Below are 25,101 nucleotides of genomic sequence, written 5' to 3' on the forward strand. Positions count from 1 at the left end.
GGAAAGTGCTTATGAACGTGGGTGAAATCAGGGCCTAGGGTGAGTTTCTGGAGCCGGGAGGGGAGGCCCAAATATGCTGACTACATCGATTTCTGTATTTGTTAACCTGGAAGGAGGGGAGGCTTCTTCAGGTAAGAAAGGGGCAGTGAGGACAGAGGATGATGGTCAGCAATTTCTTTGTTTTAACTAATGATGGACCAAAACCAAAGCCTTGGATTCATTTTTTTTTTCTTGGAAGCAGAGACTCAAACTCTATTGACAAACCCACTCCTATGGTTTTGTTCCTGAATCAAATCCAATTTCCCAGTTCCAGCTCAGATGTAGGGTCAGATTCTGAAGGAGGGCAAGGTACAATGCGGACAAAGAAAATGTTTTTAACTGAAGTTTACTATCTAGTAAACCCCTCTTTGCTGAATTCTATCTGCAAGCGTTTGGCTGAAAAGTGGAAGGATACATGCAGCACGGCCCTGCTTCTTACCCTGCCAAAATGCAGCCTCTTATCACAGGACAGTAAGTGGAACCACGCTTGTAGAAGTTAACTTCTTTACACTAGACCGTCGGCCACCCTGTTACAGGATAGAGCTTCCTTCAAGCAGCATGGGACTTCGGATTAAGTTCTTGTCACAGATTTATGAACCTCAGGGAGGCTTTAAAAGAAACGGAAGGGTGAGCTTGCTCATCAGGTAGATTACCACACTTCCGGGCATGTCCGTCATTTTAACCTGGAACCAGAAAACGTCAGGTGGCCATGCAAGCAGCCTGGTCTATAACAGAACCCAACTGCTAGGGGGAAAGTAAATACATCAGCTAGACCGTTACCCCTGTACAAAAACAAATGCTTACTTGGTAAATGGTGCTAGCAAACCTAATATTTCCTGTGTCAGTGGTGTACCATTGAGGTTGCATAATTAGTGTTCGTAGAGTGCCTAGAGTTTTGTGTCATTGGGTGTACATGGCCATTGCCAGCAAAGCCAATGGTGTATGAAACCAGAGCTTTCACAGCAGGAAGCAGATACAAGCTTTGCCAACTCATTACAGGCCGGCTATTTAATGTATCCTTGGCTTACTCAGCAGAATAAGTCTTCAAAAAAGAAAGAGAGAGTTGGCAAAGTCACAAAGCTGTTGATTAAACTAATATTTTCTTGGCTGGGTGTCGCTAAATGACTCACTGCTGCGTGCCTATTCAGTGCAACTCTACTGTCTTGAAGCATAGCTGTACAGGCTGCTTAAAATAAAGAAGTTCTTGGGACCAGGACAGAATGTCATTTCACTAGGGACTTCGCAGACACGCTTAAGGAAACGCTCTGAGCAGAACTGAGGAAACTCTTACCACGGAGTCAAGAATGCAATGCAAAATGGATATTCTTCCCCCCGTTTCAGTGAGGTTATATCCTGGGAAAATATTGTAACTAAATAAAAATAGAGACCCCGGGGGGCAGGGGGAGAAGAGAATGAGTATTTGACTGCCAAGATGCAATACCAAAAATAGTCAGTTCAATTTCTTCACTGGAAAATACCTTGTTACTCCATGCATAGAGCCTGGGGATGAGGTCAGGAAGTCCTTTAAATTATGAAGCAGCAAAAAAAGGTTTTAACAACATTAACAAATCATGGGGGGGGGGGGGGGGGCACAGGGCGGGGGATCTCACACAAAGGAATTCAAAGCTCAAAATGATGCTCAAGGGAGGAATATTTGCTGACTCAAAAATAAAATGACATATTGAATAAACTGGTCCAATTAGAGAGGCTTGTGCGAAGTGGCCAAGTCTGCATCTTCCATCTCATTTGTAGAGCTCTCCACTGACCCATGACTTTGCAGCGGGTTGGATGGCTCAGAAGAGTGGGAACAGGAGCTAAGGTGCATTTTATCGCTAGTGCCAGAATCTTTTATTCAATGTGAACTTCATTTTCCTTCTTATGTTGTGTTTCTCTCGTCTTTCATTTTTTCCTGCCTTCTGCTGTAACTGGTGTTTCATACTTTGTAGAGTCCCCTGGAGTTAACACCCGTAGCTCTTTGAAGATGTAAAGCCCAAATAACCGCTTTAACTTCACTGAGGTACCCCATGGTCTGAGGATATCTGTGACCCTATATAATTACCCATGGTGGCCTTGCCTTGCCCCACCAAGACAACCTTTCTCCTTTCACTCAAAACCATTGTTGCTAGATATTGCCCAGAAACATTCATTCCCTTTAAGCATTTTCCTTTTTCCCATTCAATTTCACTCAGCATTTCTACCCTTCTCCAAACTCTACTCAGCTGAATCTCAAGAGTATTCTTCTTCTCCTTCTCTTTGCTGATCTCAGTTCAGCATTAATTATGAACCTAGTACAATCATCAATGGTTTTGATGCTGTTCCCACTGCAGTGCAATTGGTCAGGACACATAAAACACAACTGGACAAAGCACTAATTACACATATACTGTAGGGAACAATTCTGTATGTTTGTAACAGATGACCTAATAGTCAGGTTCTCGAAGTTCTAGGATGTCCCATCACTGGCCTGACCTGATCAACTCTAGTCACATCCTCTTCGTTTAGCAGAATCTCCACTATTCTTTTCAGCCCCACATTCAACTTCATCACTGGTTGCTGATTCCCTGCTTCTGAAACAGGTGCCGTTCTGCTTCTGAGAAAGCCACTTTAATGTCCTCTTCTTCACCAAGCTACAACTTAGGTATATCAACAATTCTAACACAATTATACTACAGATCCCTCAGTGGGAGTAACATACACGTATGACTTTTTCAGGCTAAAGCTGACCCCTCTTTCACCACCAGAACTGGCTATTTCACAGCTGATTAGACCTTGTTCGGCATGACTCAGAAGTACAAAGATACATGATGAAATAGCCAGTGTTTCGTTTTGACTGTTTTGGAGCTGAACTGAAAGGGCAACTTAACTGTGAAAACATGCTTGCAATTATCCGTGGCCGAATAATGAATAACTGAAACAAAGAGAAGCATTCCACAATAGATTTACAACAGACATGTCAGAAAATAAAATGAGCAGCTCTGGGGTGGGTACTGTCTGCTGCCAGCATTTCCAACCAGCCTCAGGGTCCAGTCCTACAACGCTTGAGATCATTGGAAGCAGGTTTGGACCCCCCTAAGAGCACAGATGGCAGGTACCACAGCATTAGCCATTAGTCTAAGGCCTTGTTTCTGCAAAACATTTAAGTACATGCTTAGCTTTAAGCATGATCTTACGTCTCATTCTTCGTACAGTGGTGTATGAGGGTTTGTAAGAAAGGTTGTGGGGAGTGAACAATGTGTCTGGAGCTATGTGCTACCCAGGTTCACTCAGAAGGGTTTCTACCGTAAGTACTACAAACCGATATCAGTGTCTATCATGGTCAACTACAAAAGAAAAAAACATATCACAAGACACCTTGCTTGCTAACAACCCTCCTCTATCATGCTCTATTACTGAAGCTGGGCTTGAACCAAAATCATAACTTCTAACATCCATAACGTCCATGAAGTCTGGATCCAGCTCCTACCTTCATGGCCAGCCCCTCTCCCTAGGACCAGACTGAAATGCTGGAATTGAACTGTTCTCCTCCGTGGGAAATTTTCCATCTGTGTCCACAGGTTTGCATCTTGGGGCATCTCTAATTCTACTGAAGTTCAGTCAAAAGTGGGAGCAAACAAATACATCCCACAGTGAGCCCTGAAGTTTTTCAAGCATTGCCTATATGCTGATAATTCCCCGCCTCTGGCCATAAAAACGTAACCTAGTGACAACAACTTCTCAATTCAATATAAATCGATGGTCAAAATCTCTTAAATATCCCCTCAAAATTACAAGGGAGGGACCATTTTAATCTACTTAGTAACCAGGATCCAGTTTCTTACTAGGAATGGGACTGAGCCGAACTTCTGCCCAAATCTTTAAGAAAGCCTTTTGGCAGATTGAAAAACAATGATTTCACGTTTTTCTTCCCAGCCTCTTGAATTTCTGTGATTTCCTGCACTTTCACTGATACCAGAGACCAAACGTGCCTCTCGTGGCATTGACAGGAGAACATCTCACGTTCTCATGCAATTTACCGGACAGTTTGAGAGGCCCCAGCAGGTCTGAAGAAAGCACTACGATTTTGGGTGCCTATCTGATCACTGGAGCTTTTTGAAGTTCACCTGTCATTATTTCCTCCTACATAACTTCATAAAACATACATGCACAATGTACATACTGGAAGGAGCATGGTCTAGTAGTTAAAACTCATGACAGTCAGGAGAGCTGAGTTCTAACTCCAGCTCTTCTCCTGTCCAAGTTACTTACTTCTTTTCTGTGCTTCAGTGCCCCCAGAGACAATACTACTTCCCTGCCTCACAGGAGGTCCTCAGATGGAAGTGTTGTTATTAACTTCTATTTTTAAGACATACACAAATACCCACCAGCGCTTCTTATAACCGTTAGCACTGCTGAAATGCAACCAGAGGCCGAGCCTCTGTTCCATCAAAGCACAGCCACATGTCCCATCAAAGTCAGCTAGAGCTAAGACTCACTACTGCAGACCCAGCTGGGAGACTAACGCCTTCACTTTATCTTCAGATTTTCTTTTCATGATTATTATTTCCATTTCTAACTGCACGTCGTGCATGTATTTGGCTTAACCTGCAAATTCCAATCACTATCGAATTTGCAAACTCTTTTTAATTAACTGTGTTTAAAAGGAGACTGGATTTTCTAGGCATCAAAATCAGAATGAGGAAAGGATTAAGAGAGTAATTTGCACTTCAATAGCACATTTCATACACGGGTCCCAGAGCACTCTACAAACATGAATAAAGAGAGCCCCAACCAGAATGATCAGGCAGGTGTTCTATCATAGGATTTTCTATAATGCCCAGGCCTATAGTACTTAAGCACTGCATATGTAAACGGGACTCAATGCTCATGTCCCAGATAGGACCTGAGAATAGTAGGTGAAACCTAAGAAGTACAGTTATATTTTTTTCCCCTGTGTTGTGGGTTATCTCTGTTTCTTTCAAGAGATAGTTGCAGAGACAAAGTTTTATCGAACAGTCTGGTTTTGCAGCATGCTCTGAAAATCAGTCCACTTAGAGTTTGGAACTGTCTAATCTCCTCTTGTACTTTAGTTCCACAGATGAACCCCTTCAACCAAGAATGCTAGATTTCCACTTCTCACAAGCATTGACCTGAGTTTGTTAATTGCATTAGCCTACAAAGATACAGCTGTCTTGGTGGGTCAGCAATGGAGGCAAACTGTTGCAGATGGGACCTGATCTGTTGATGCCTTTGAAAACCAGGCCCAAGGCCTTCAGTTGGCATCAGAAGGGAATTGGGAGTCAGTGGATGTGCTCCATTTTACAGATGAGGAAGCTGAGGCGGAGAGATGAAACTTGGCCAGGATGTCACACAAGTGCATGGCAGAGCTGAGAGTAGAAACCAGATGCTCTGACTCCCTGACCTATGTTCTAACCTTTCCGACATACCATCCTTAATCAGAGAGAGAGGAGGCTTCCTGGACCCTAGTCCATTGTCCTAGTCCTCTCTACTTGGATGTTAACTTGATTATGTCACACCCCTCCTATACTGAATGCCTCCCCTGGCTCCTCCATAGCCCTGCTATAAGTCTGCCCTTCTCTACTTACCCAAACGCATCTCTTTTCACATCAGCCTCAACCCCTTTGCTGCACCAATGATCTCTATGCATTCTTCCAAAATTAGAACTCACGAATGTTACGGCTACAAAGTCAAGCACTCAAAAGTCAGGAAATGCATATTTACGGTTGCCTGTGCTGCCTTCTGTGTATGCAGTATGATCATCTTTAATTACATGTTCACACACTATCTTTTCCACACAACCCCTGCCTCCTTCAGTGCACAGCACCGATGCAGAAGAGGGAAGAATTAAGGTAGCACGGGCAACCTTAGGACTGGCATTACCTATCTTTTGATTGTTTGACTTTGCAACCTTACTAATGATGTTTTGATGTTGTTTTTTGGTCTGTAATGATAACTAAATCGGCTACTTGATTGCTTTCTGCAAATTCATTCATGTACTTTTACAATAACAATGGGATCACTATGGAAGAATCATGCCACATAAATTCACGTCAGTGTTGAGGTCTTTGCCTGATAGCTGTGGGACTAACTCACGCCGCCTCTGAATTTTAAAGGGAACATTTGCAAGGCCTATCTTTCTTTCCCTGGATTGATCGTGCTGTCAGCACCATAAAACGCTTTGGGGCTCCCGCTGGTAGGTCAGTGCCTTGCTTGTGATTTTCAAAGTCAGCTCTATAGGAATACATGAAGGAAGCTCTGCTTCTGCTATCATTACAATGGTCAGAAGAGTAAGGTAAGGAAAGGAAAAGAAAACAAGCCCAGGTGGGAGCGGTTATAAATAAAGGGATTAATGCTTAAAGTCAGCCGGGATGGTGGGACAGTCTTTGAATATTGGGGGAGGGATAGCTCAGTGGTTTGGGCATTGCCCTGCTAAACCTAGGGTTGTGAGTTCAATCCTTAAGGGGGCTACTTAGGAATCTAGGGCAAAAATCTGTCTGGGGATTGGTCCTGCTTTGAGCAGGGGGTTGGACTAGATGATCTCCTGCAGTCCCTCAGGGGGGAGGGATAGCTCAGTGGTTTGAGCATTGGCCTGCTAAACCCAGGGTTGTGAGTTCAATCCTTGAGGGGGTCACTTAGGGATCTGGGGCAAAATCTGGGGCAAAATCCTTGGTCCTGCTAGTAAAGGCAAGGGGCTGGACTCGATGACCTTTCGGGGTCCCTTCCAGTTCTAGGAGATCAGATATCTCCATAATATAAATGATACTCCCCTGCCTAAGTCAGGAGAGCTGGTGTATTTTAGGTCAGGCAGTAACTGTGCTGCTGCAGAGAATGAGGAAGGACATTTTGTTTTAATTCAAGAAAGGCCTTCCCAGCTTCCACCTCCCGCATCCTACATTTCATAATCTTAGGCTAAATCTCAGAGGATTAGCAGCAAAGGTTCCAAAATCATTATGACGACATTTCCAGAAACGCTCTTGCTGCTCTACACAGTTCTTTGGCTGGCTGCAAAGCAACCACTCAGTGCTGATTGGAGCCACAAACCACTACATTTAAGGAAAATAAATGGCCTCACACCAGCCTATTGTCCACTCCGGCAGAGATACCTGAACATTCCAATCGGTCTCCTATTTACTCTGGCCTATCCCCAGGCTCCATATTAAATTTTTAATTTGTAATATGTATTACAGGCAAATCTCCGTAGTTCACACATCTGGATAATTGCTTTTTCGACTTCCTGTTCTGGGGATTGGGATGTTCGCTTGTATGCCTACATTATACTGCCTCAAATTTGCAAATACAAGCTGCCTGGGGATGTAATTCTGTACAGATCTTGGAGTTGCTCATGACAAGTCCTCCCTCCCACTTCTCCCCTCCAGGCCTGCAAGTGTTTGGACATCCTTCCCGACTCCTATTTTTATATGGTCATTTGCATGACAGGATCTTCCTGCTGGATGCTGTGCTAGACTTATTGGGCCAATATTTTACTTTACAAGTCTATCAGCTTACACACCAGCCTACAAATGGAACATTCACTGAAGACTCTCTATGCGCACAGCACCCTTGAAAGAATGCCTGTCTCTTGATACTCACTACACAGGCTATACTTTACAAGTACCCAACAGACAAGTGCATACACTCAGGTCATTTTAACCAGGCAACATGAACTAGCAGGAGTTTCTAAAGCAAATAATCACATTGACCCTGTGACAGAGACCTGCCTTGCCTTACATCCTCTCTCGCCCAGCTCCACATGCATGATGGTTCCAAATAAAAGGCTGTTTGGTTTGGCCTACATCGGCTTTTTACCTCTTGCTTGTTTTCATCCTCATCTGTTTCAGCTTTGAGTCCGAGACCATGTGGTGTCCACTCTGCTGGCAACAGACTGAATTCGGCCTTTTGCCGTTTATTTCTCTTCATTTTCTCAAGGGCGTTTGACACTTTATGGCCTCCAGCCAGACCACCTCAGGCTGTCGTCTCACAACCGAGGCAGCGCTGGACTCAGCTAATGCTTGACTAGGAGACATCCCCACATTCCTTCCAGGAAGCCACAGGCTGCCCCAGCAAGCAGCGTTGGTGACAGAGCTGGCCTGGAAAGAACATGGCTGCAGCCCACCCAATTCAATTGGGGGGGGGACTAACGAACAGAAAGGAGAATCTCAGCTTTTATTTAAAAACAAACGAATAAACTTTCTAGCCTTTTTCCTTGCAAAAAGCCTTGAAAATGGTAAAAAGAGCAGTGCTAAACCGCCCGGGCCTCAAGTCTCCTTAAGCAACCTTTTCGACGAGCTCCCGCATTGCGGTCACTCCAGTTCACAGTTTAACTCTTTGAGGACAAGCAACAGCGTCCTCAAGGAACACAGCCTCTGCAAAGAGGTTTCTAAACACATACAGTAGAACCTCAGAATTACAAACGCCTCGGGAATGGAGGTTGCTTATAACGCTGAACAAAACGGGATAGTTGTTTTTTCAAAAGTTTACAACTGAACATGGACTTCATACAGCTTGGAACTTTACTATGCAGAAGAAAAAAGTTGTTTTTAACCATCTTAATTTAAATGAAACAAGCACAGAAACAGTTTCCTTAACTGGTCAAATCTTTTTTTTTTTTTTTAAACTTTCCCTTTATTCTTTTAGTAGTTTACATTTAAACACAGCACTGTACTGTATTTGTCTTTTTTTTTTTTTTTTTTTAAATTCTCTGCTGCTGCCTGCGTACTTCTGGTTCCAAATGAGGTATGTGGTTGACTGGTCAGTTTGTAACTCTGGTGTTCATAACTCTGAGGTTTTACTGTACGTACACTTCACTCAGACAACACAGGCAATACACAGAGCTACTGAAAAACAACAAAACCCTGCACCCAAACCCCTTTGGGATGTGAACAGTGTCTCTTCAGGGTCCTAGAACCCTCTTCTCTACCTTCTCCCCTTGGTCTGAATTGCCAATTTTTGGTCCCTTTTCTTTCTAAAATGGCTGGTGAGAGAATCCTCCTTTTATAAAGTTGCAACCCCTTGCATCAGGTGACGCTTCTGGTCTGTCTCAAAGCTCCCCCCCATAAGCGATCAAGGTCTGCTCTCATGTGATTTGTTGCTTGGTTACTGGCTCACCGGAAAGGAAGCTCGCTGTCCAAGGATGCTTGCATTTGAATAGGAGACCCTCCAAGTTAATGACCTTTGATCGTTTTGCATTGTTCTCCCTCTGGCTTGGAATTGCAGTACAAGATGAAGGCAAAAAGATAACAGGGAAGAGACCGTACAGTCTTACAGCCAAAATGGTGCTCACAAAACAAAATGGACTTAGTAGTTTGATATACATACATGTATGAATTGTCACACCACTATTAGTAGGAACCTTGGTAAACACAAGGGGTGGGCCATTTGCTCCCCTTTTCACATAGCTTGTCTCCCTACAGTCCAAGTATCCTCTCCTTCTGGTTCTGGCCCATTGCAAAATGAGTGCTGAATTTCCCTTAATAAATTAACCTTAAATTAGGCTTCAAATCAGTTTAACAGCTTGGTTTAAATAAAAGAAAACCCAACATTCTTCCTTTCTCCTGCTAAAACTACCCTCGGTTTGGCTCAGGTGCCTTTAGTGTCATTGGAGGGTGAATACGAGGTTCATTTTAATGTTGTCATTGTCCACACAATTCCATTAAACAATTATATACAGTGGAACAGGATTGACCAGAATTTTAACAGGATTTACTGGCTTTAGCTTAGCTACCAAATATCTGTTATTGTCTGTAATGAATATTCAACAGGAACATAAGTAGTAGGAGGCTATAAGCCTTCGGTCAAGAATTTCTAAACAGATTCTTCCTAAACGGCACAATAGTGGGATTTGATCAAGACACTCCTGCCATTTAGGAGAGCGGCTAGCTGCAGAAACGTTTGATCCTAAACACTATAGAGGGTAACTGAGACACAATGCAATCATTTTGATTTTAATGGAAGGGGAGAAAAGGTTCACAGCCCACATGCATGCATGTGAACCTTAATTTTGTTAGGCAGTAAATGTTGATAACCTGCTTTGGGTTAAACCCGATTTAAACAGATTGTGGAAAACTGAACAAATTACAAGTCCATTATCAAAGGGAAGAGCTGAATGAATAGCTCATACAAATGACTTATCCAGTGACTTTAGCCTCTTATCTTGAACATGGGACACCACAAGCAGATTGAGATTTTGCTAGTTGAAAGTATCTGACAGATTTTGTTTTGCAAATCTTGGTTTAACTATGAATTGATCATGTTCCTTACGACTATCCCAGAATCAGCGTTCAAGGTGTGTCAGTTAGTTGTGACTGATCTGATAAATTAATTATTATTTCTGTCCCAACTGAATGAGTGTGAAAGCACCTCCGACCTATTCAAATCTAAAATTCAATTTCCATGAACAATTTCACATCGGATTCTGAAATTTGACTGCAGTGAATAGTCAACTTGATTGCCCAAATGACTGCAAAAAAAATTAACACGGAAAGGTGTGACCACCACCTGGACTGAAACACACCTGAACTTTGATGGAAATTTGGATCTGGATGGGAACTTCACAGCTGACTCTCCTGTTGGAACCAATTAAAACTAGATCTGAATACTCCTACATTTTGGGAAAGTGTGGATCTAGATCTGAATCTGGCTGGGTCCAACTCTACTTTTCATACATATCTTCCGCCCTACATCTCAACATGTTACATGAAGACTATTCTATAGGAGTAAACCTGGACTTTATCAAAAATGCTACAAGAGACTACTAGCATCACGAGGCAGAGCGCTCAAGAACACAGTCTGGGAAGTCCTGAGTCCTATGCCCAGATCCGTCCTTGGACAGTACTCTGAATATATAAAGCACCACAGCCAACATTTTCAAAACTAGGCTCTTCAATGTAGGCATCTAAGTCCATATTTAGGCACCTAAGTAAGGGGACTGAGGAACTGCTGGGTGCTTAGCACCCTTGAAAAGTCAGACTATTGTTTAGGTGCCTAAATATGCACCTGGAAGCCTAACTTTAGACACCCATTTTTCAAAGTCTTGCCCTACGTATATAAGAGCTAAATTCTGCTCTCAGTTACACCAATATAAATATGGAGTAAATCCACCGATTTTAAAGTCTATGGAGTTACACAAGTGTAAATGAGAATAGAATTGGTCCCTAAGAATTATCATCCATCATCTCAACTAATGAGGTTTCTTTCTACTATTTGCGTTAAATATGGTATTTAAGTATGTGTGACGGGTCAAACAATAAAGATCGCTGTGCACTGAAATGGTTACTCGAGAAAGCATCCTAAAAATTAAGCAGTTCATCAGTTTATCAGCTCCTGAGATGAACTGAACTGGAGTTAGGAGATCATAACAGTCACACCAAACCAGTAATTTCACCTGTGAGAATTTAAATCAAGGCAGCAACATAAATATGGCATCTGTAAATGGAGGAAACTTAAGAATCAACTCTTACTTGTGCCCAAGTTCATGTGCTATGGTAAATGCCAGATTGAGACCATTGTCTTCAGCAAGCACACACTTCCTCTTGGCACTGCATACACCTCCCAGGTAAGCGATCCCTGCAAAAAAAAGACAGAGAACATTCCCATCAGTGCTGGCAAAATGTCTCACACATTCAAAACCCAGAGAAGTCTGTCAGCCATAAAGCAGTAAAACAAGGATGCAGGACTTGAGAACAGTACAGCAATTTGTTTACAAACTCATCTGATGATCTTGTTCAGCATCCTCGTTCAGAACATTCCAGCCTATTTTTTCATCACATAGAAACCATTCAAATTAGGCATATTCCCCCTTGCTGGAAAATATATTTAATCATTAGTAGAGACTCAGAAGTCCAGGTGAGCTTCTCTATAGAACCTGTAGCAACTGGCAGGGCACCGCTGGATGTCCTCAACAGGCTTTTAAGTGGAATTTTCTGTTCACCTACAGTATCCTGTTAGAGAAACACAATTAAACAATACAACCAGAACTCCTTAGAAAGATCTTAACCATTCCCTTTGTTGCCTATTTATTCTCATGCTTACTGATGGGGTCAGAGTCAGGAAACCTGGCACACTATACACAATGAGGAACAAAGTTAATGGAGGTGACAAAAATCTTCTAATGATCTCGTGAAATTTAGGACTTGATCCTGCAAATGCTTACTCACAGGAGTACTCTCATTAGCTTCTATGGGGCTGCTCGCATGAGTGAGGGTTTATAGGACTGGGCCCCAGTAGTGGCTGTAGGGCATTTTTCACCTCTCTGCAATGTGAGCTCCCAGTTAGATCAATGGGATTTTTATAAAAAGACTGAGGGCTACAGTGGAACATGGCCCTGTGTGGTCAAAACTTTTCCTTGGCTACCGCTGCTGGACAGGCAAATCTGAAATCCCATAAAAACATTCCAAGTGTTTGCATGCAAAGCAGAATTTCCCAAATAACATGCAGCTAACTAAATGCTGAGGATCACATTTCCACTTTAATTAGGATCTTGCACAATGCGAAGGAAAAGGGGAAGTGCAGAGACCTTCAATAATTGCATTTTAATTTTTTCAAGGCTTAGATTTTTTTTTAAACCAGGAGACAAGGAATCTATTTACTTGCCGTTAAGTGCTGCTCCCACACAGAGGTGGCTTGGGGTTCAGCTGCCTTTAATAATTAGAGTAAAACAATGACAGCAGCTGTGCTATAGAAGTAGGACCATATTTTTCCTCAGATCATCAAAGTACACCGTGTCTTAGTTTATCAGGACAGAAATTGTGTAGAACTTTAATGATTAGGTTTGGAAGCTGTCCTTTCCTATTTGTATGAGTTTTGACAAAATATCGCTATTTATGTGCAAATGGGTTTTGGATGGAATGGTGAGGTGGGTAATTGACTTAAATGTTTGCATTATTAGTGGGAATGGGGGAGGGAGAACTTATTCAAAATGTACTGAGTGTTGAAGTCCAGATTTCTAGCAGATGAAAAAATAAAATCTGCATAAATTCCTATTTTATTCTTGGTGATCAATGGCTATAGGACTAGATTCTGGAACCTTTTCTCACATAGAACGGCACTTGATAAGTAATCCCACTGAAATCAATGGGAAAATTTAGGGTGCAATGTGGTATTCAAAGTGAGAGAATGAGAATTTAGCCCACAGAGCTGATGGTAGAAGAAAACCGCATAGCATGTAGATGTGTGCAACATATCCCATGCTTCTAATCCTTCTGAAGGGAGAAGTAGATAATTCGCTATATTTAAGTCCACCACCATGCACTCAGATGGCACTGTATAAACAATAATACACTTACTGATTACAGTCTACTCCTTCTCAGCCTACTTGGAATCAACCATTTCTGGAAATATTTTCTGCACACAGGAAGGGGCAGTTTGGGAAAATTCTAGTTTACTGTAAAACCAACAATGGAAGGTGTGGAATTAAAGATTAGCTGCAAGACTTTGGGTTAGAGGAAGGGAAAACTGAATAGCTCACAGTCACTGAAGCTCGAGATGGAAAGGATGTATGAGATGAGCCAGGCCACCCTCTGCTAGTGCAGATCTGTGCCTCATACTGTATTTTTGAATTTTTAAATCCTCTCCCAGTATGTGAATACCTCGGTTGGTGCGGAGAAGGAGGCATCCTTTGTCCAGGCTGCTGGGCTACTCTGCAGCTGCTACTCCAGCAGAAGGGATGCTGTATGTGTCACTGACGGATTGCCAACCCCATTTTACATAGGGGCAAGGGACTGGAGGGTCCACAATGGCAGACTTTTGGGGCCCCTCTGTATTCCTCTAATATGCATGTGCATGCACACACAGACACACACCTTCCACCTCTCTGTATTGTCCATAGGAGTTGCCCTGTAGCTGGGGTGCATGCCATGCAAGAGGTGCACACCCCTTGTATGATCTCCCCCAGTTGACCCACCAGAGAGAAATACAACTGTTCTGTTGCAGGTGGGACCTCTCTAGAATTGGCCCCTAACGGTAAGGCCCCGCAGATTTTTCAATCCAGCCCCATTTCTACCACAATAACTGTGAAAAGTTGGACGTTGCACTATGCCCAGAAGATTGGTAAATCAAGGCTCTGGCAGAACAACAAAGGACCAGACATTGTTGTGCCAGTAGCCCCCTTTTTGTACCAGCATGCTCAAGCCCCTTGACTGATCATACCACTGCCAAAGACAGCAGGTAGGACTTCAAAAGGCTCATCCCAAAGGCAGTTACTTGGGAATTACGCTAAAGAAGGGCTCTAACTCCATGAAGAATTACCATATTGCATCTCCTATAAATCAGCTAAAACTGAATACAGCTGCGTGGGGAAAGTTCAATGAATCACCCTGGGGCAGAGCTCGAACCGCCAGTTGGAGTTACAAAGTTTAACTACCTAGGGTGAAATCTTGACCCCACTGAACTCAATGGCAAAACTCCCACTCATGTCAATGGGCCCAGGATTCCACCCCTAGGCTTCATGAACCTGATCTGAGGTCAGTGGAAAGACTTACTGACTTCAGTGGATTTTGGATCAGGTCTCATGTTCTCTCTAGTGAGAACTAAGAGAATATGTAAGGACACCAAAGAGGAGATTTGATCTTTTACTGGGGTGACAAGATAAATAGAATGAAAGTGTGAGTATGACAATCACCACAACATCATGGAGGGATGAGGGGTCACCACGGAAAGGAGTCTATAAGCTGGCAAGTGGCACAGAATCCCTAGAACGACGTGTGAGTTTGCGAAATACCCTTAATGACCAGGTTGCTTTTAAAGATAGATCCAGTAAGAACCGTTTAAGAAGCATACTTCCTCTCAGACAGCATACGACTCCTATTACCAGGAACTGCTGTGATGAAACACTATGGCATGACGGAAGCCACACAGACTATTCCGTTCCACTCCTGAGAGGTCTTGTCACCGTCCTGCATGGAATAATTCTAGAATATAAACTGACAGTTGGATGACACAGTGCTCGGGGCAATCAGCTGAAATCAAGATACTATAAGAAGGGATTTATAAAAAGATGTGGGATGAAATTCCGCTCTTGTTGTAAGCAGATTCTACTCTACAGAAATACACCACTGCTGAATCTGGCCCAGGGTTTTGAGAACATTTCAACAATTGCAAGTACAGTTGACAGTGAAATGATCAAAGTAATGGAGTTACTTAAAAGCCAGACAATGTTTCGTTCAGATCGCTAATCCTGAATCTTCCCGGTTAATCTCCCAATTATCCATCTTGAGTAGAAAAATATGTCTCCTCAAATTAGCCAAGTCTTTAAGATAACATATACCATAACTCCATGGAACATCTGTTGCATGAGAATATCACGTCTACATCTCAATGGTCAGACACACAAACAAGTTTAGATAGAATCATTTTAAAACTTTCTTTAGATTCTGATACCACTTAAATTTCACAATGAGGGGCTCATTGAGAGCGCTGCTCTAGGATGGAGTGGGGCAACATTACCATATTTCAGCAGTTCTCAAACTTCATTGCACCGTGATCCCCTTCTGACAACAAAAATTACTACATGACCCCAGGAGGGGGGACCAAAGCTTGAGCCAGCTCGAGCCCCACCACCTCAGGCTGGGGAGCCAAACTCAAAGCCCAAGGGCTTCAGCCCCAGATGGTGGGGCTCGGTCTTCAGCTTCGGCCCTGGGCCCCAGCAAGTCTAACGCCAGCCATTTTGGGGTCCCGACCCACAGTTTGAGAACCCCTGCTATATTTGGATGATGTGGGCTGGTAGAAAAAGCTGTAGTTCTTGGCAATAAATTAAAGAGGATAAATCTCAATGAAAAAGCTGAACACAATGTAGAGGCCTCAAATGGCAATCCTCCATGAGGCTGGAAGGCTGTTCAGCAATTCTAACCCCCACTGGAAGTGATCGGCCGCAGCACTGTAATGTGCTAAAGGCCTCATTACTAGATGGTGGAAAACTAGAGAATTGCCAGTGATTAAGGATATGTAAACACAGATGGCCGAGAGAATAAAATGATTCAAGTAAAGAGATTAAGTGTTTCCAGTATCCACACGGATTCTATTCGGCCACTATAGAATATTGGCAATGACCAACATTCCAAAATTGGGGTGACCTAAAGCTACTTCATTATTACTATTAATTATGGTTATTACAGTAGTGCCTAGGGACCCACCAAGGTCAGAGCCCTATTGAGGTAGGCACTGTACAAACACAGAGTAGCAGACAGCAGAAAGTTTGTCACCTAAATCCATATGAATCTCAAATAAAAGTTTTGGCTTTCAGAGGCTTGGAGCACCTGCAGATTCCAGAGTCTTTCTGGAGCATCAATATTAGAGCTGTTGTGTGGGGTTCCATTCGGAGCGGATAAAACACACGACCAATGTGGTTGCAAGCTGACTCCGAATCCTGTTTATTACAAGCTTTCTTTTATAGTCTTTCTCAACATTACATAACACAATTAGGCTATAATCACACATCTACCGATTGGACAAGAAGGAGAATCATGTGTTCATCACATGTATAGCCCCACACCGATTGGTTCAATCGTTCCTTACATAAGGCCTCATCTTATATAACCACCAGGGGGGCCTTACATAAGGCCTCATCTTATATAACCACCAGGGGGCCTTACATAAGGCCATGATTTATTGCCAGGCAAGTGTCCCATCGTGACCCTTACCCTCTCATGGAACTTTACATCCCCACACTGTTGGAAAAAATTAAAATTTTTTAAATGTTGACTCAAAAATTGATTATAAAAAACACTGAGTGTCTCTATTACCTAGAAATTTAGGTACCCTAGTTTGATAATTTTGACCAATATATTTGAATTCAAACTCTTAGCTCAGAATGTAAGTAGTGATGCGATATTGATCCATAAATGAATACAAGAGTTCTTTATTCCATAAACGTATCTGATACAGTCAACTGTAATCCAGTATTTCTAGCAAATGCCATACGCTGCTCTATATGAACAACACTGGGTAGAGAAACATTGGACCTAATGGATTTATAATCACAGCTGAGGTACAACCTTGTGTGGCTGGGTTCTGTACAATGTAGGTTCTCTCTTGCAATGGATGAATGCTTATCTTGTTTGGACTTTTTATAACTAAAAAATATCATGAGGAAAAAATGTTTGATTAAACCCCTAAGAGTAAGATTCTTATTTGAGCCTCTCAAGTCTCCAAAATTAGACTGGAAACATCATGTATTCAGGCTCACTCATGAAATTCCTGGCATGCTGAGGCTAGCCAGGCTGGGAATACTAGGAGAAGGGCTTCCCGTCATTTGGCAAGTCTGCTTCTGGCCCTGGCTGGAAGCCAGAGGTGTGTAAAAATGAAAAAAGGGGAGGATAAGTGAGCTGAACTTTTTCAAACCTCATACTGTTCCGAGGCAAGTGAGGAGATAAGCTCTGGATGGGAAGACGGATGGAGTATTCTTATGCAGTCCAAACCAGCTCACTCACCCCTAACAGGCACGACCGCTTCATTTTTAATAATAAAAATGCTGAAACAGGAGCATCAGTACAAAAGGGAGAGTAAAGCCAGGGCTATTTTGAAGCATTAGTTAGATTTTTTTTTCATTCTTCCCCTGAGGAAACTGCATAATTACAGTATGTAACTTCTGAACTTGGGTTTGAACATATGATGCTATCTAGATTTCAACAGAAAACCACACACAACTGTGTAAACTCTGGTTTATCCAAAAAGTTGTCACATGTAAACAGTTTGCAGCTGTTGGCCTTGTTGCCAGCTAATGAGACCTTTTCTAGAAGTGTTTCCAAGGGGAACGATTACTTTCCTCCTACCAGCTCAATTAGGTAGTTAGGACATGACATAATTGCCAAGGTGATTGCTAGCAAGAGCTGGAGGATGTAAACTTCGGAGGCATTTACCCCCAATTAATCCTAGAATGATATATACTGGGCTTACTGCTGACAACAGGGGAATGACTAATCAGCTCTCCCAGCAAGCGAATTGCCCAGGTACTCCTGCTTTTAACTTTGCAACTTCTGATTTACAACTGCTCTCTCTGTTTCTTAACATTCTCGTCTGCTCGTCCCCTCCTGACACAGCGCACCTGCTTTACAAAAACCTGGGTTGTTCTTTGCATTTTTTCCAATGCATTTGCTGCTGGTGGAAGGTGGTAGGCTGAAAGCCCTAGAGCAGTGGCTCTCAACCTTTCCAAACGGGTGACCAGATAGCAAGTGTGAAAAATCGGGACAGGGGGTGGGGGGTAATAGGCGCCTATATAAGACAAAGCCCCAAATATCGGGACTGTCCCTATAAAATTGGGACATCTGGTCACCTTAAAACTACTGTACCTCTTTCAGGAGTCTGATTTGCCTTGCATACCCCAAGTTTCACCTCACTTAAGAGCTACTTGCTTGCAAAATCAGACATAAAAATACAAAAAAGTGTCACAGTACATTGTTACTGAAGAATTGCTGATGTTCTCATTTTTATCATATAATAAAATAAATCAATCGGAATATAAATATTGTATTTACATTTCAGTGCACACTATATGGAGTAATATAAACAAATCCATTGTTTGTATGAAATTGTAGTGTTGGACTGACTTCGCTTTTTATGTAGCCTGTTGTAAAACTAGGCAAATATCTAGATGAGTTGATGCACCCACTGGAAGAGCTCTGTGTACCCCTGGTTGAGAACCACTGCCCGAAAGCTTGAATTGCTGGTTAGTCACAGAACAGGGACAGCCTTCTCAAAGCATCAGTGTCAGAGGTGCACACATGCTTAAATACAGAGCCATCATTTTTTACCCCTCCATTCCCTGCAATTGCGATTACTTAAATCTTGCTATTCTACACACCCTCCCATATCTCTTCTCTTGACGCAGCTCCCAGACTGTCACAACTAGGCTTTTTTGCAGCCTCTGTCTATTCTATTCTTCCCTCTACCTAAAGGACAGGAAGATCAGAGGGGTGGTTCATTGCAATGAACTGTTCCTCTGTTTAGTGCTCTGCGTGTAAAAGTGCAATTAGGTCATTCACCAGGAGTAGCGCTCCCTGACTGCAAGGTTTAATAATAAATAACAACAGTAATTCTCTCTTCTATACAGCCTTATGCACAAAGGTTTCCACACGCTTTACAAACATTAACGAAGCGAGCCTTTCAGAAACGTCCTCCGAGAGAAGCAGCTAAACATCTACGAATTCGACAGCTGGAGAAGGGAAGATACAGAGAAGCTAGCTGACACAGCTGAGCTGGAAACAGAACCGAGATCCGCCCTGAAAACCCGCGTCAGTGGATAATGCTTCCTCTACATTTAGAGATACTCATGGCAGGACCTGAATCAGGAAAAGAGCACCCGCAAAGACTCCCGTCCAGTGTGTACAGCACCAAGCGCCAAAGTACAGCATGAGCAGTGGCAGTGCAATTTCAACCATCACTACCGCACCCGTGAGCCCAAGCCTTGGTTGGGAGGGACCATCCAGAAGGGGTAGAGGGGCAAGGTCTCTCCTCATTTGAGGACGATGTGCTAACTCAAAGCCAGCAGTGAAGTTTTAGCAGCACACATTAATTTGGCTTAGTTCTGGTCAGTCATTTAGATGTCAATTTCTGTTATTCTTGCAGTAACAACATGGTTTCCATTACAGTTTAGCATTCGCATGAGGAAACTGTTTTCCTTAGCAACAATTTTCATTGTCACTGGAGTTAATGAAAACCACACTGGAAACAATACAGTCATTATGAACCAGAAGAAGAGAAATTACAATGCAAGTTTCCAATGCACAGGAGACGGCTGCGGTTGGGTAGGAAGAAATATTCACGCCAAAAGCCCTACACAGAGTAAGTTACAATGTTCTGAAAGTAGCGAAAACTATTCAGAAAAGCATCTTTTTAAAAACAGAGATGTCTCCTATAATGGAACATGCAAGCCATTGTCATTGCAAGCAGTCAGGAACAGCAGATTCCAAATAGTCTCCTACATAAATATACATTTACCCTTAAAGGGAAGGTAGGCCATGAAATAAGCAAGTTTTCAGAGTGCACAGGCAATGGATCTGCACTGTAGATCTGCAATCTGCACTGGCAATGGATCTATCAATCAGTTTTCTTCTGTTTGTATTTCATTTCAGGACACAGCAGATAGCCCCACTGTCTGTCCCTAACCCTAACCCCTTCCCTCCTACACACACACACACACACACACACACACACACACACGTTGTAAGGCTGCAGTACTGCAAGTACAACTCTTTCTTGGAGGTGGTGGAGGAAAGGGCATTTGGGGAAGTATTTAGTAGAGCTGGTTGGGAACTTTTCAACAGAACGTTTATTTCCTGGATAATGCTGATTCGTTGATTCTGAAACTTTTGGTGGAAATCTCTGTTTCACCAAACTTTGCAGGTCTCAGATAGAAAAGAGAGAGAGCTGCTCCCAGAGTAGCCAACAGCCTGCTCGTTAGGGCACTTGCGATGCAGAGAACCCAGATTCACCTTCATGCTCCAAATCAGCCAAGAATTTCAACCTGGGTCTCAGATATCCCAGGTTCAAGCCCCTGCCTGATTTGGACCAGAATCTGGTTCTCCCACAGGCCCTGACCACTGACTGTTGAAACATTTTGAAAGGTCTCAGCTTTGTTTAGGAAAGAAAACAGATTTTTCAAAACCTTGACCTTTTTGCAAAACAGAATTTACGTTTTCCAGCCAGCCCTAGTACTTAAGACTCCATGACTAGCTTTCAACGAGCCATTAGTGCTGCTCTAAAACTTAAACCATGGGCCTGTCTGAGCATTACTGCAGAAAGGAGACCATCTCAGTCAGTAGGAGCATATTGTAGAGGAAAGCCCTTTTAAACTTTGTACAATCCACTCCTTCGGCTCTGCGGTAGAGATCTGTTTGGGTCTAATTTTAAAGCCTGACCCGAACCAGAGTAGACCACAGCCAATCCAAACCCGACATGAGCCCGAGAGCGTCGAGTTGTTTTCATACCCGACCGCAACCCAACATCAGTAGTCGGGTCCCCTTTGGTTTGGATTATCTTGCAAGGTTCCAGAGTAGTCGGCACGCTCAGTGATAAGAGACTACCCGACCTGAACTGAGCCCAAATGGGTAACAATTACACCCAACTCGACACTTGGAGTCAGGTCCCAGGGGGGTGCCAAGACCTACTCTATGGCACCCTATTTTTCAGAATGCTACAGAGCACTTTATGTGCACAGATCTCAAAGTGGTGTTCAAATATTGACTAAATAATCCCTACCTCCTTCTTGTGAGGTAGACAAATATTATTACACCTATTTTACAGATGAGTCCTGTGATCATTGTGCCTTGGTTCACCTACAAGATCATATAGTGAGTCGGTGGTACAATTGGGAACAGAACCAGGGACTCCCTATGCACTGCTGTATCTAACTAGCTTCTTATAAAGGTGTCCATCACCATAGCATCTGAGTGCCTATTCCTTCTAACCACTAGGCAAGGTGCCTCATCCCAATATTCAATCGGATCTTTACAGAACCCTTGCTCCTCCTCTAAAAGTCAGTGCAATCTCGAGAGCTTCACCCCACTTCACCAGCATTCAGTGTACTCTCTAGAGCTAGACAACGTCCCTGTGGACTGACTATTGTCATGTGGGTCCCAATAAGCTCTCATCTTCCTTCTAACTCTGAAAACAGTGTCACTTCCAGTACATACAACTGTTGTCACAACTCTGAAATCCCAGCAAGGAAAATAAATGGTTTAAAAGGAAATGTGGTTACTTTTTGAATCCTGTGGTTTTCATTACACATAACCTTAGAAGACTAAGTAATATAAGCTCTCCCTGACGTTCACAGTGATAACAGCTATGGGTAAAAATCAGATGTTTCTAGAGCTGATAGCATAATACCCCTCAGGAGGGCTGGTGTATGATAAGGAGAATTGTGAAGGGATTCTAAGGGCAGATGTGGAAGAGACAGTGGAGAAGAAAAAGGCCTAAAACTGGTGTCTTTAGCTCAGGGGTCAGATTACGGTCTCAGCTATACCAGTGTGTCATAGAATCATAGAATATCATAGAATCATAGAAGGACCTCAGGAGGTCATCTAGTCCAACCCCCTGCTCAAAGCAGGACCAATTCCCAACTAAATCATCCCAGCCAGGGAATGACTCCACTGACTGCAGTGGCATTGCTCTGGGTGTACAAGTAGAATCTGGCTCTTTGTCTTCAGTTTTATGCTACCCATGGTGAAGAACACTTTGTCCTAGAGGCCAGGAGAGAGGCTTGGGTTCCATGCCTGTGACATACCTGTGTAAATCACGAGAGACTCACTGAAGTCCGTTGGTTTGCACAGGTGTAAAGCTAGTGCAAGTGAGATCAGAAACGGACGCCTTTGGCGTTTTGGGGGATGTTTGTAGGTGAGCATGTCCGTGAATGAGCAGGTAAACTGTCCCTGGGTTCTGAAAGTCTTATGGAAGCACAGAGGGAGCAGAGGGCAAAACATAGCATGGTAGGGAGACCGTAAACAAAAGCAGTAGATTTGAACTGGGAGGTGGGGGATGGGCTCCAAGCACTAGACTAGGGGTAGGCAACCTATGGCACGCAGGTCGAAGGCGGCACGTGAGCTGATTTTCAGTGGCACTCACACTGCCTGGGTCCTGGCCACCGGTCTGGGGGGCTCTGCATTTTAAATTTAATTTTAAATGAAGCTTCTTAAACATTTTAAAAACCTTATTTACTTTACATACAACAATAGTTGAGTTATATATTATAGACTTATAGAAAGAGACCTTCTAAAAAGGTTAAAATGTATTACTGGCATGCAAAACCTTAAATCAGAGTGAATAAATGAAGACTCGGCACAACACTTCTGAAAGGTTGCTGACCCCTGGGCTAGACTAACTGGAGTACAATGGGTGGCAGTTAGGGAAAAGAAAGGAGTGGCAGCAAAGCATACCCATAACCTTTCATAGTGCGCTATCCTGCTTTCCTTACGAGGATCACAGTGTTTTACAAACATGACTGAATCAAGCCTCACGGTGTTCATGTCAGAAGAGACATTTAGGGATTTCCCAGGGTAACACAGTGTGTCTGAACCTAGCTCTCCTGATTAGAACCCAGATCTTGTGATACATACATTGTCCAGGGCTCTAAGCCCTAGACCCAACTTTCTGACAGCTGTGGATGTTTCAGTCTGCAGCCATCTTTCTGTACTCTTAGCTATTAAATACAGTTTATTAGCAATCGCACCCAAGGTCTTGTGTTTCAGCCAGGCCCCGTAACAGGGAGAACGACAGTGGTTCTCAAACTGGGGTCGCTGCTTGTGTAGGGAAAGCCCCTGGCGGGCTGGGCCGGTTTGTTTACCTGCCCCGTCCGCAGGTCCGGCCAATCGCGGCTCCCACTGGCTGCGGTTCGCTGCTCCAGGGCAATGGGACCTGCGGGAAGCGGTGCAGGCCAAGAGACATACTGGCCGCTGCTTCCAGCAGCTCCCATTGGCCTGGAGCAGCGAACTGCGGCCAGTGGGAGCCGCGATCGGCTGGACCTGCGGACACGGCAGGTAAACAAACCGGCCCGGCCCGCCAGGGGCTTTCCCTAAACAAGCGGCGACCCCAGTCTGAGAAACACTGGAGAACTAGATGAGGATAGAGAAGTCAGAACTGACTCTTACTTGGAAGAAGAAGTGTCTGAAGCAATAGAGAGAGCCCGAGCTTCTCAACTGGTTGGTGATGGGTAGGTCATGTTAAGGTACCATTGCCACTGAAGAAAGGACAGTAGGGCAGATGTCCCAAAGTTCCTAACTTTTCTAACCAGCCTGGGCCAATCTCTAACTGAAGCCCACCAGTGCTGCACCTACAAAACATGCTGTATTATCAACAGTGCGTTATTCAGAACATTGTCTCAACCGTACAGCATTGGTTACCGACAACATTCTACATTGTGAGAACACAAGGCCATGGGAAAAAATATTCACCAAGCTGGCAAATGGGGGGTAAGGGGTGGGGTGGGGAGAATCCTTCCCTTAAAAGTAATTCCAGGAAAGCTTACAGACTCCATAAGCCATACTCCTGGGGATAAAACATGAGATTTAAGAGCTCAGCAAAGAGACAAACAAACGCCCCATTTGTTTGACATCTCCTCTTTGTTCACTATGACAGCCACCATCCCATTAAAGGTATTCCTTAGTTCTGCAGACCACAGCCTCCCTTGACTACAGCCAGTTAATAAATCCACTCAATCTGGCATGACAATATCAGTCCCTCAATTACAGAATTACCCAGAACACAGGAAGCAGGGTATCCCGGAATGTTTACTCAACTTTGATGTGCTAATCGCCACATTCCAAAACAACCCTTCCCCTCTTACATCCCAGAGAGATGGCAGCCCAAGGTGCTGCTGAGAGCAGATCTCAAGCAGAAGATAAATACAGCTCTGCTTTGCATTTCAGTTATTGTTGCTACGTTTAAAGCTTTGGACATTTAAAGGAGCAACGGGTCAAATCAAGCTAAGATTTCCATACATGGATGCCTAAAGCTATATTCTGCCATATGAGAAAGGGGGCTGGTTTTCAGGAGGGCTGGAGCACCCCCCGCTTGCAATAAAGCCATACACCTGCACAAATTAATATGCAAACTCTATTGTCTCTGGCTCCAATCTCATTAGAATAAGAGAGCAAATAAGAAAAGGGCAATAAGAATTGGCAATGAACTGAGGAATCCAGATAATAGATCCAGGTATTTAGCTACCTTTATGTGGTAATTAAAGGTTGCATGCTCTCAATACTCACACACACAAAATGATGTTTTCTTCCCTGATGATTTACAGCCTAAGTAAGACAAGACACATGATACCAGTTGCACCATGATAAATGAGGAGGATAGGAAGAGAAGAGTGTTTGAAAGGAAGAGTACACAGGAGAGAAGAGGTTGATTAGTGGATGAGAACAAAGAGTGCTCTAAGCATACAGGGAAGCTTGGTAGAAGGCATAATGGAAATAGGAGACGTAGTGAACAGCAAAGCAAAAGGATGGGCAAGAGAGTCGATAGTGACGGGGCACGATGTGATTGGAAGGGAAGAGGCTTTTAGGAACAGGATTTTGGACTGACTTGATGGAAGGAATTAGAGTATTCTCAGCAGACATGGGGTTCAGCAACAGGGACAGTGAG

At 43.4% G+C, this 25,101-nt stretch overlaps 1 protein-coding gene across 1 annotated transcript in view; it reads right to left on the reverse strand.

Moving 5' to 3' along the window:
• The window catches only part of ADAMTS17 (ADAM metallopeptidase with thrombospondin type 1 motif 17), a 271,681-nt gene that overhangs the window by 158,433 nt on the left and 88,147 nt on the right, over positions 1 to 25,101 (reverse strand). Inside the window, exon 8 of the mRNA XM_065412384.1 lies at positions 11,493 to 11,598. Coding sequence (XP_065268456.1) covers positions 11,493 to 11,598 — 106 coding nt within the window. The remainder of the gene's footprint in view (positions 1 to 11,492; positions 11,599 to 25,101) is intronic.

Source organism: Emys orbicularis, chromosome 10 (genome assembly GCF_028017835.1).
Source record: "Emys orbicularis isolate rEmyOrb1 chromosome 10, rEmyOrb1.hap1, whole genome shotgun sequence".
Taxonomy (NCBI): domain Eukaryota; kingdom Metazoa; phylum Chordata; order Testudines; family Emydidae; genus Emys; species Emys orbicularis.